The sequence below is a fragment of the Danio rerio genome, chromosome 13 (genome assembly GCF_052040795.2).
Source record: "Danio rerio strain M-AB ecotype USA chromosome 13, GRCz13ab, whole genome shotgun sequence".
NCBI classification, from domain to species: domain Eukaryota; kingdom Metazoa; phylum Chordata; class Actinopteri; order Cypriniformes; family Danionidae; genus Danio; species Danio rerio.
In genome coordinates this window covers 1,353,865-1,365,000 of record NC_141033.1, presented here as the reverse complement: position 1 = coordinate 1,365,000, position 11,136 = coordinate 1,353,865, and the positions used below count along the sequence as shown (strand labels likewise).

At 40.1% G+C, this 11,136-nt stretch overlaps 2 protein-coding genes across 17 annotated transcripts in view; both read right to left on the bottom strand.

Annotated features, from left to right (window-relative positions):
• Positions 1–10,385, bottom strand: part of dst (dystonin) — a 291,289-nt gene extending 280,904 nt beyond the window's left edge. For 8 of the 16 annotated variants that reach the window (XM_087278728.1, XM_087278746.1, XM_087278748.1 and 5 more), the window contains exons 1-4: positions 10,005–10,385; positions 9,660–9,691; positions 7,557–7,733; positions 389–602 (exon numbers count right to left, since the gene is read on the bottom strand). In XM_087278728.1, coding sequence (XP_087134854.1) covers positions 389–602; positions 7,557–7,733; positions 9,660–9,691; positions 10,005–10,185 — 604 coding nt within the window. In that variant the 5' untranslated portion in view covers positions 10,186–10,385. Of the gene's footprint in view, positions 1–388; positions 603–746; positions 946–7,556; positions 7,734–9,659; positions 9,695–10,004 lie in introns of those variants that run through there. The other 8 variants (XM_087278733.1, XM_087278737.1, XM_087278734.1 and 5 more) reach the window with 2 other exon arrangements.
• tnfaip3 (tumor necrosis factor, alpha-induced protein 3) overlaps positions 4,642–11,136 on the bottom strand; it is a 254,770-nt gene continuing 248,275 nt past the window's right edge. Inside the window, exon 10 of the transcript XR_015505613.1 lies at positions 4,642–4,782. The gene's annotated coding sequence lies outside the window, so the exon portion shown is untranslated. The remainder of the gene's footprint in view (positions 4,783–11,136) is intronic.

The window sequence follows — 11,136 nt, the reverse complement described above, 5'->3', positions numbered from 1 at the left end:
TGCATTAAAAGTGACATTACTCAATATTTAATTATGTCTTTAATATTTAATTATAATATATAACAATATTTATTTCTCTTTCGTTATCTTTTTAATCTTCATATTAGTCTTTTTCTTTTCTAATTTGTGTATTTATTTATTAAAATTATAATTGTGTGTTTTGTTGTTGTTTTTCTTCTTGTTTTTATATATATGTATAATATAATCACGATTTAATTAATTGTTTATTTAATAATGTGCAATGCTTTGGCAATACTTGAGTAATGCCACTAAAATTGAATTAACAGTACAGTACACTTAAACAATAGTACAGTTCAAAAACACTGTAAACTGAACAGATGTTTATGTGTGCATTCAAACAGAGAGCCAGAATTCAGTGTTTTCCTACCGGCGATCCTGAGCACCGCTCTCTCGGCTGGATCCAGCACGGATCCTCCCTGGATCTTCCGCTTCGAGCGCTCATGTCTGGGTAAATTCCACGGTAAAGTGTCCCCTGGTGCCGGCGACACCGACCCAGATTTCACACTATACTCTTCATCATCTGAGAAATCCGCGGATGAAGACATAGAGCAGCGCAGAGACGCGTTACCGGACCCGGAGCTCTGCCAAACACACACAATAGACATGCAATAAATCGCCCATTCATAAACACACACATGCACAAAAACACACCATCACATTAGCCTTTCAGCGAAAACAATGACTGATGCATCGTGGCTCCCCCGTCAGGACGACACCACACTCACCGCAGTGTACATCTCTATTAAAGGCTGCTCCGACATGCCGTTTATGTCATTTTCGGACAGAACCACACCCTTGTGACGGTATTCCGCCCGGTTTGATCCCGAGCATGAAACAGTGTGAATCCCCCGGAGAGAGAAAGCAGATTGCGTTGGGAGAGCAGTGCAAACCCGCGGCGTCACCGTGCACGGACACGCGCAGAGCGGACGGAGATCTCCGGTAATGCGCGTCCACCAGCCGCGGTGTTACAGCGCCATCACCGGGACAGACTTCAGTGCTGCTGTCTCCATCCACACACACACACACACACACACACACACACACACACACACACACACACACACACACACACACACACACACACACACACACAAACACACGCACGCACACACACACACACACACACACACACACCTGCGGTTCTTTCACTTTCACTACACATCCTTTCTACAGTAAATCTGCTCTAATTATCGAAAATAAAGCTGTTACTCAGAAGAAAAGAAAAGCAAAATTCTATTATGTTGCAATAATAAATATTAAATTATATTTTTTGTAGCAAATGTGAAGAAAAAATTTAATCTATATGTTTATAGTTATAACATTATATCATTTATATTAGATATATATAATTTCAGGTTATTAACTGTTTATTAATTATTTATTTATACAATTGTAATAAATTAATATAAATAAATATATATAGATATTCATCAAGTAGTGACGCAGTAGGTAGTGCTGTCGCCTCAAGCAAGAAGGTCGCTGGTTCGAGCCTCGGCTCAGTTGGCGTTTCTGTGTGGAGTTTGCATGTTCTCCCTGCATTCGGGTGCTCCGGTTTCCCCCACAGTCCAAAGACATGCGGTACAGGTGAAATTGGCTAAATTGTCCATAGTGTATAGTGTATGTGTGTGGATGTTTCCCACAGATGGGTTGCAGCTGGAAGGGCATCCTCTGCGTAAAAACTTGCTGGATAAGTTGTCGGTTAAGTTGCTGGATAAGTTGGTGGTTCATTCCGCTGTGGCGACCCCGGATTAAGCCGACAAGAAAATGAATGAATATATATATAGGGCGGCACGGTGGCTCAGTGGTTAGCACTGTCAACTCAGCAAGAAGGTCATTGGTTTGAGTCCCAGCTGGCTCAGAAGGTGTTTTTGTGTGTAGTTTGCATGTTCTCCCTGGACTGTGTTTCTTCCGGGTGCTTCGGTTTCCCTCACAGTCCAAACAAACACAAGGGGCTAAATTGGCCATAGTGTGTGAGTGTGTGTGTTTGAATGAGTGTGTGTGGGTGTTTCCCAGCACTGGGTTGCAGCCGGAAGGGCATCTGCAGCGTAAAACATATGCTGGTGTAACCCCGCCGGTCCTACACCACCCAACCCGCTCCGAGCTGGGATCGAACTGGCAACCTTCCGCATGGGAGTCAGTTGCTCTAACAAGAAAGCTTAAGACCATGGCCTCTAGTGTGTGAGGCCAGAGCACCATTAGAGGTCAGAGGAGTGAGGTTTACCTGCACAGCACTTACTAGCTGGCCTCCGTTACACTCACAGCCCTAAACCACACTCCCATCCGGGTCAAGGCACCAATGTAACCATGCCGGTCCTACAACCACTCGGGGATCGAACCAATGACCTTCCACATGGGAGTCAGGTGCTCTAACATGGAGGCTAAAGACCATGACCTCCAGCATCTGCCGCTAGAGCAACATTAGAGGTCAGAGGAGTTTGTGTACCTGCGCAGCACCTATACTAGCTGAACTTTTTTCATTACACTGGAATAGTTGGCGGTTCATTCCACTGTGGCAACCTCTGATTAATAAAGCACCTAAGCTGAAGGAAAACGAATAAATGAATGAATAAAAGCATGGTATGAATATTATTATCTCCAATGCAATGCAAAAATACAATTTAAGGTTGAATCAAATATATTATCTTATGATCTGTTTAACTCTAACTCGTATTAAATTGAGTTAAAACTGCTTGTATAAACATAAGTGCATAAAATAGGTTGATAAAAGGATTAATTTAGCATTCTGAAAGCTATGACTGAAAAAAACATTGTCATCATGGCTTACTGATCATATTATTTCAACATTAGAAAAAATTATTATTAAAAACATTGTAAAATCTCTCTGAAGTTTTCATCTGCTGCTAAATAAATGTGTTGCTGTCCTGAAAACAATCTGAAATCATCATGTTGGCTGTTCCATCTTCATGCAACTGAAGTGCAATTATATTAATAATAATAGTGATATAGGCTGCACGGTGGCGCAGTGGGGAGCACATTCGCCTCACAGCAAGAAGGTCGCTGGTTCGAGCCTCGGCTATGTCAGTTGGCGTTTCTGTGTGGAGTTTGCATGTTCTCCCCGTGTTGGCATGGGTTTCCTCCAGGTGCTCCGGTTTCCCCCACAGTCCAAACCCATCCGTTGTGTGTGTGTGAATGAGTCTGTATAGATGTTTCCCAGTGATGGGTTGCAGCTGGAAGGGCATGCGTAAAACATGCTGGATAAGTTGGCAGTTCATTCCACTGTGGCGACCCCTGTGCAAAATGTACAGTGTGTGTGTGTGTGTGTGTGTGTGTGTGTGTGTGTGTGTTATATAAAGTGTTCAAGAGCCCTAACATGCACTGGAGTAAAAGTCTGACAACTGCTTTCAGCTTTCAGTATGCAAACCATGTGTGAGAGTGAATGAAAGCGAACAGGTGCAGCACACACTGACACTGGGTCAGACAGCATGTGTTTCAGTGCAGTTCAGAAAACACACAACACACACATGCAATAATAACAGCAATATCGTTCTCATCATGTTACTAAAACTACTGTGTTTTCACTTGACAGCAGTAATGCTTCAATACAGTTGAAGTCAGAACGACTCGCCCTCCTCTGAATTTCTGTTTCTCCTTCAGATATTTCCCAAATGATGTTGAACAGATTCAGGAATTTCTCACAGTATTTCCTATATTTTTTATTCTGGAGAGAGTCTTATTTGTTTTATTTAGGCTAGAAAAGCAGTTTTTAATTGTTTTAAAGCCATTTTAAGCTCAATATTATTAGCCCTCTTAAGCATCATTTGTTTTGGACTGTCTCCAGAACAAACCTGTAACGCCTGTTCACTACAGGAAGGTACAGGATCTCAGGATTATCAAAACACGAATATTTATTGTCAATACACTTGGATGGACGGAGGGACGGACAGACAGACGAAGGAAGGAAGGAAGGAAGGAAGGAAGGAAGGAAGGAAGGAAGGAAGGAAGGAAGGAAGGAAGGAAGGACATGGAGTGAGGACAGACATCAACTTAGTGAGAATACCGGACAATTAAAGACTAAACACAGGGACTATAAATATGCAGGGGATGATGAGACTGATTACCTACAGGGGATGAACACAGGTGAAGGTGATGAACATAACGACATGGCGGGAACTAGAACAAAGGAGCACATGGGGATGGTCACCCCTGCTGAAAAATCCAGCTTAAACCAGCCTAGGCTGGTTGGCTGGTTTTAGCTGGTTGACCAGGCTGGTTTTAGAGGGGTTTTGGCCATTTCCAGGCTGGTTTCCAGCCATTTCCAGCCTGGTCTTAGCTGGTCAGGCTGGAAAATGACCAGCTAAATCCAGCTAAAACCAGCTTGACCAGCCTGGTTTAAGCTGGATATAGCTGGTTTTGGCTGGACTCCCAGCTTGGCTAGGCTGGTCAAGCTAGTTTTAGCTGGTCATCTCCCAGCCTGACCAGCTAAGACCAGGCTGGAAATGGCTGGAAACCAGCCTGGAAATGGCCAAAACCCCTCTAAAACCAGCCTGGTCGACCAGCTAAAACCAGCCAACCAGCCTAGGCTGGTTTAAGCTGGATTTTTCAGCAGGGAAACTGAAAACAAACACACAGACAGGGTGTGACAAAACCACTGTTATACAATGACTTGCCTAATTACCCTAACTTTACCCTAATTACCCTAGTGAAGCCTTTAAATGTGACTTTAAGCTGAACACTAGTGTCTTGAAGAATATCTAGTCTAATATTATGTGCTGTCATCATGACAAAGAGAAAAGAAATCAGCTATTAGAGATGAGTTATCAAAACTATTATGATTAGAAATGTGTTGAGGAACTCTGCTCTCCATTAAACAGAAATGGGGATAAACAGGATTGTATATTTTGTATTGGGATATACAAAACATACAGGAGGGCGAATAATTCAGACTTCAACTGTATGCAGAAATGTTATGCACAATGTACTACACAGTGTGCTGCAGTGTACTTGGCATTATCAGGCATGCTGATGTACAATTATTGATTGTTCCTCCGTGAACAAAGATCGAGTTCATCTGTAAGGAAATACAGATCAGAAGCAGCTTTACTGTACAACTATTTCTGTGATGTTCACCGTAATAAGAGATGCTTTCAGGTTCTCTTCAGGAGAGATAGGTTCTCTCTCAAATCTGAAGAAGAAAGGAGCAGAGCGCCCAAAATCCACACATGCAACATCGCTCTCATCTACATCCTGTTTTTATAAGTATAAATATCCCCTACAAAGGTCCTTTGAACACTTCCTGCCATTCACCAGAGTCTTGCTGAATTACAGTGAACAGTGAACCGTTTCTACTGTTCAGTCAAATAGGAATATTTTTAAAATCTGCTCTTTTAATTTCCACATATTCAGTGTTCAGCATAAATGAGTTCACCTCACCCTCACAAATCTCTCATTTAGATTACTATAGCACGCTTTACTATATTACATTTGTGCAAATGCATTAGCTTAGTCAGTTCTGAAGCCAAATTTGGAGCTCATCCAACAAAAGTTAAGGGAAAGTATTTACTTAAACATAAAAAAATCTGGAGAAAAAATGTTTTTTTTTTGCAATGTTTCAAATTATTTTAAATGTATTATGTTTCTATGATAACACTTTATTTTGATGGTCTATTTGAATATTAGTACACTGTCTGCCTTATATCTGCTGATGCTGCTCCTTCATCAGACATCTAACTGACTGTAAGACACTTTGCAAGTACATATCAACTTACACTAACCCCAACCTAACAGTTTACTAATAATATGAGAATTAGTTGGCATGTAGATGCAATGCAACTTAAATTCAACAAACGGACCATCAAAATAAACTGTGACCCTTTCTATTTCTAAATATGTTTGTTGACTAAAATATTATTGTAATAAATATATCTGTTTAACAAATCTGTTCTGTTCAAATGCAGCAAAATATATCACTTTTATTGACTGAGATAAAGATAAAAATCATTTTCAAAATGACGTGTACTCAATTATTGTATAATATGCAAATACAGTGGTGCAAAATCCTGTATAAGAAACAAAAGACTTATCAGAAATGATGTCAACTCTTAATATAATTATAATTATTATAGCCTAATATAATTAATTATAATGAGAATTATAAATACAATCACACAATATTTATAATCTAACACAGTGGTTCTCGAACTTTTTTCACCAAGTTCCACCTAAGAAAAAAATTGTCTCTCCCTAATTGTGCCACCATAATGACCAGTATTGAAATACAGTAGCGTAGTTGGCCAAAGAAGCATCCACATCACAGCACAGTACAAAAACGAGGCAGAGTCATATTTATATTGACACAATTTTTGATACATTTTGAAATATATGCTGCATGTGCATATGACATATTTGTCAAACCTTTTGAAATCTAAACATTTACTTGTATGTAGATTGCTAGGAAACCTTCTCAGAGGATGTCAAGCTGACAAAACATTGCTGCACTCTGATACAGGTTTTATTCATGGAGAAAGGTAAAAAGCACTGCAGTGTTTGGGTGTTCTGTGTTTGTCTGTGATAATTAGTCTACCGAAATTAAATTCCATACAAAATATGAAGCTGATCGGTCGTTTTTTTTGTCTCGTGACTTGCGGTGCAGCATTCTGAAAAGCTAAGATGTTTTCAACTGGGGAGGCCTGGAATATGCAAGCGCCTCGTGCTGCAGGTCTTACTCATTTTTCTAGCCTGTGGGTTAAATTTGGGCACTCAGGTGTAGATGTATTTTTTTTAAATAAAGGGTTATCATTAAAATAAATGATTGTTCAGGTAACGGTACCAATTGACCAACAGATCGGTGTCGCTCTGTGGCCCGAGGGTTTGGACCACTGATCTAGCGTGTATCTGCTCTGCAAGCACCACGCACCTCTCTCTCTAGTTCTGTGCCAGATTTTTAGCAGTTGATGATGCATTGCACTAAAGCAAACATTCTAAGCACATCGCTTTAATCGTAGGCTTTAGAGAACAGCCAATGCTGACCACATTGGTGTTATCATATGCATCAAATGATTAAAATTGTATTACTTTTTCTTTCATTACTCAGTGATTCCTCCGCGTACTACTAGAAGAAAGCCTGCGTACTACTAGTGGTACACGCACCACAGTTTGAGAACCAGTGATCTAACATATTCAATATGCTTAAAGTATAAAACTAAGTAATGCATATGAATAAATCTATTAATTAAGATCATTAAAATAATAACAATGTAAAAAAATTAGCTAATATCTAGAGAAATAAGTCTGCAAAATAGCAGACAATGTGCTGCAGTTTATTTCGAGGTGTTTTTAGTGTAATATACAACACCAACCCAGACAATATAACACTGCACACTATTAAAAATGTTCATAAAAGTCACTATTTTAAGGTTTAAAGTTGTTGGAAGACCGATTAAGCTCCCATATTGCAATTCAAGAGTGGAAATAAATAGGGGGGAAAAAAAATGAATCACAAAATATGGAAAACTGCTAATTTCCGGATATATCTGTACAGTGTGGAGTCAGTGTGTGGTTAGTCTGTGTATACCTACTGGTTTTCGTGTTGGTGTGAGCTGCACAGTGTGGTAAAACTCCGGCTGGACTCTCTTCTTTACTCTGCGTTTCCTCACGGATGCGCTCGAGTCAGGCTCGCTCTCGACCAGCGGCTTCTCTTCGGACACGCGCGCACGTGCGCTTCTCCTCACATGACGAGGACTGTGACGACACACCTGTCAAACAACGAGCACAACATCTAGCAAAATCCTTTTACACAAATGCAAATATCTCTCTGTGAAGTCCTGTTTTTTTTTTTTGTAAAGATTTAAAATATTACTTGGACACAATTTCTGAAACACTAGCCTATCTGCATCTTAAGATATAGTATATTTTTTATAATATTCAGTTATAGCAGTGATCTTTTGCTTGTGAACATTTAAACTTTTATTTTGTAATTTAGCCTATATTACCCCTGGCATTTTAACTTTTTGTTTTGTTTTGTTCTTTTTGTTACTACAATTGAAGTACACTCAGCGGCCACTTTATTAGGTACACCTTACTAGTAGCAGGTTGGACCCCCTTTTACCTTCAGAACTGCCTTAATCCTTCATGGTGTAGATTCAACAAGCTACTGGAAATGTTCCTCAGAGATTTTGCTCCATATTGACATGATAGCATCACACAGTTGCTGCAGATTTGTCGGCTGCACGTGCATGGATCCAATCTCCCGTTCCACCACATCCCAAAGCTGCTCTATTGGATTGAGCTCTGGTGACTGTGGAGGCCATTTGAGTACAGTGAACTCATCGTCATGTTCAAGAAACCAGTCTGAGATGATTGAGCTTTATGACATGCTGCGTTATCCTGCTGGAAGTAGCCATCAGAAGATGGAGACACTGTGCTCATAAAGGGATGGACATGGTCAGCAGCAATACTCAGGTAGGCTGTGGCGTTGATGCTCAATTGGTACTAATGGACCCAAAGAAAATCTCCCCCACACCATTACACCACCAGCACCAGCCTGAACCGCTGATACAAGGCAGGATGATCCATGCTTTCATGTTGTTAAGACCAAATTGTGAGCCGAGCATCTGAATGTGTCAGCAGAAATGGAGACTCATCAGAGCAGCAACGTTTCTCCAATCTTCTATTGTCCAGTTTTGGTGAGTCTGTGTGAATTGTAGCCTCAGTTTCCTGTTCTTAGCTGACAGGAGCGGCACCCGGTGTGCTCTTCTGCTGCTGTAGCCCATCCGCCTCAAGGTTGGACGTGTTGTGTGTTCAGAGATGCTCTTCTGCAGAGCTCGGCTGTAACGAGTGCTTATTTGAGTTACTGTTGCCTTTCCATCAGCTGGAACCAGTCTGGCCATTCTCCTCTGAGCATCAACAAGGCATTTGCGCCCACAGAACTGCCGCTCACTGGATATTTCCTCTTTGTCAGACCATTCTCTGTAAAACCTAGAGATGGTTGTGCATGAAATTCCCAGTAGATCAGCAGTTTCTGAAATACTCAGACCAGCCCGTCTGGAACCAACAATCATTCCACGTTAAAATCCCCTTTCTTCCCAATTCTGATGCTCAGTTTGAACTGCAGCAGATCGCCTTTATTATGTCTACATGCCTAAATGCATTGAGTTGCTGCCATGCGATTGGCTGATTAGAATCTTGCGTTAACGAGCAGTTGGACAGGTGTACCTAATAAAGTGGCCGGTGAGTGTATTTCAAATTTCTAAAAATTAATAATAATAAAAAACAATGAGCACAACATCACCACAAAACGAATTGCTACGAATTTTTTATTTATTATTACAAAACTGTCTGATGCAACTACTGCAGTTTTTCCCTATCCTAGCATGTTAACTGCGATCTGTTGGTGCTTTATATTAGATGACAAATGTTTATTTATTGTATAGCATGCAATATTTACACAAAAAAAACAACCTAAAAGTAGACTGAATTCCTGAATTATTAATCAGCCACACATGCGCAATGCGCATTTCACGCAGTTGCTTATAGGCTACTATTTCTCATCCAGCATGAACGCACTGCATAACTGACAAGCAAAGCACAACATTTAGATCAAATCTCATCATCTTTATCCATTATCTGCTCTACATTTCTGCTAATGACCTTGACAGACGGAGCAAGAGAAAGAGATTTACCTCAGAGCGAAAATGATGCGGCCGGAAACCAGCTTCTAGAACAAATGGGAATGATTGAAACAAACCCCACATGCATTCAGTCTGAGTATTCAGCACATGACTTTATCTGCTCTTAAAATAAAACACACTTCATTAGCACAAACACACACACATACATAAAATAAGGACACACGCACAAATGAGGTTGACAATTCCTCGCATGCGCTTGTTCTGATGAGCTCATGAAGACACAAATGAATGAAAACCACCAATAAACACCATCCTCAAGCACGTTTTACGCAATGACACGTTATAAACACACGCATTTACATGGCTATATGTCGTATAGGCGTGATGCCTACTCACCGCGACTCCTGGAGCGCCTGGAGAGCACAGATTTTATAGGGATTTTCTCATTGCGGAGCTTGCGGTGCCAACAGCACAGAAAGAGCACGGTGGCGATAGTTCCTATTAAAAGCAGCAGCAGCAATAACACACACTGAAGACTTAAGGGTCTCAATAAGACCAGGAAAGCCGCAGCGATCATTGCGATGTAGGACAGCCACTCCTACACGCGCTTCTCTCTCCGCCCGTGTCTATAAACGAGGCTGTTTGATGCTGTGATGATGATGAGGATGAAGGTCTTCGGCGGGTAATCTTTCATCTGCTGGTGCTTCAGGAATGGAGCCATGACTCAGCAGGAGCCCGTGTTTTACAGCTCGAGCAGGGCAGCATCAGCATCTCAGTGTAGGCACACACACACGGGGGGAGAGAGAGAGAGTCCACGTCATGTGTCCATGCTCACACATTTGATTTGACAAACCCACAAAACCAGTCATGAGTTAGTGAATATGCATCTGAAAGCTGAATAAATTAGTGTTGCATGGTTTGATAGGACAGTCTTTGGCTGAGATGTTTGAAAATCTGGAATATGAGGGTGCAAAATAAAACACAAATCTAAAATCCTCATTAAATGTGCAAATTAAACTCCTCAAAAATCAACACTGGGATTTAAATTGTACAATAGAAAATTGACACAATAACTTAATGAAACAGGATCTTTATTTAATAGGATTTTGGCATAAAAGTCCAAATCTATGGGCTAATTTGGACCCATGTTGTGTTGGTAATTGCCAAAAATATACCCGTGCAACACATATATGAGATATTTGAGAAACCCAGGTAAATGTCTGTAAATATATTATGCCTTTTTTTAATACATGCGTCATAAATAAAGTGCTAATAATTTATGAATTTACTTTGAATCTTCGGTTGGTCTATTTACATAGAAATAAATACAAAAAAACAGTACAATAAAATAAAAGAAAATACACAATAATGTCAATATTTATTTAAAAAATAAATACATTATTATTACTATAAAATATTTTATTATTATTATTATATTTTATTTATTTATTTATTATTATTATTATTATTTTTTACAAAATATCTGCATGAAACAGGATCTTTATTTAATATAGTTTTGGCACAAAAG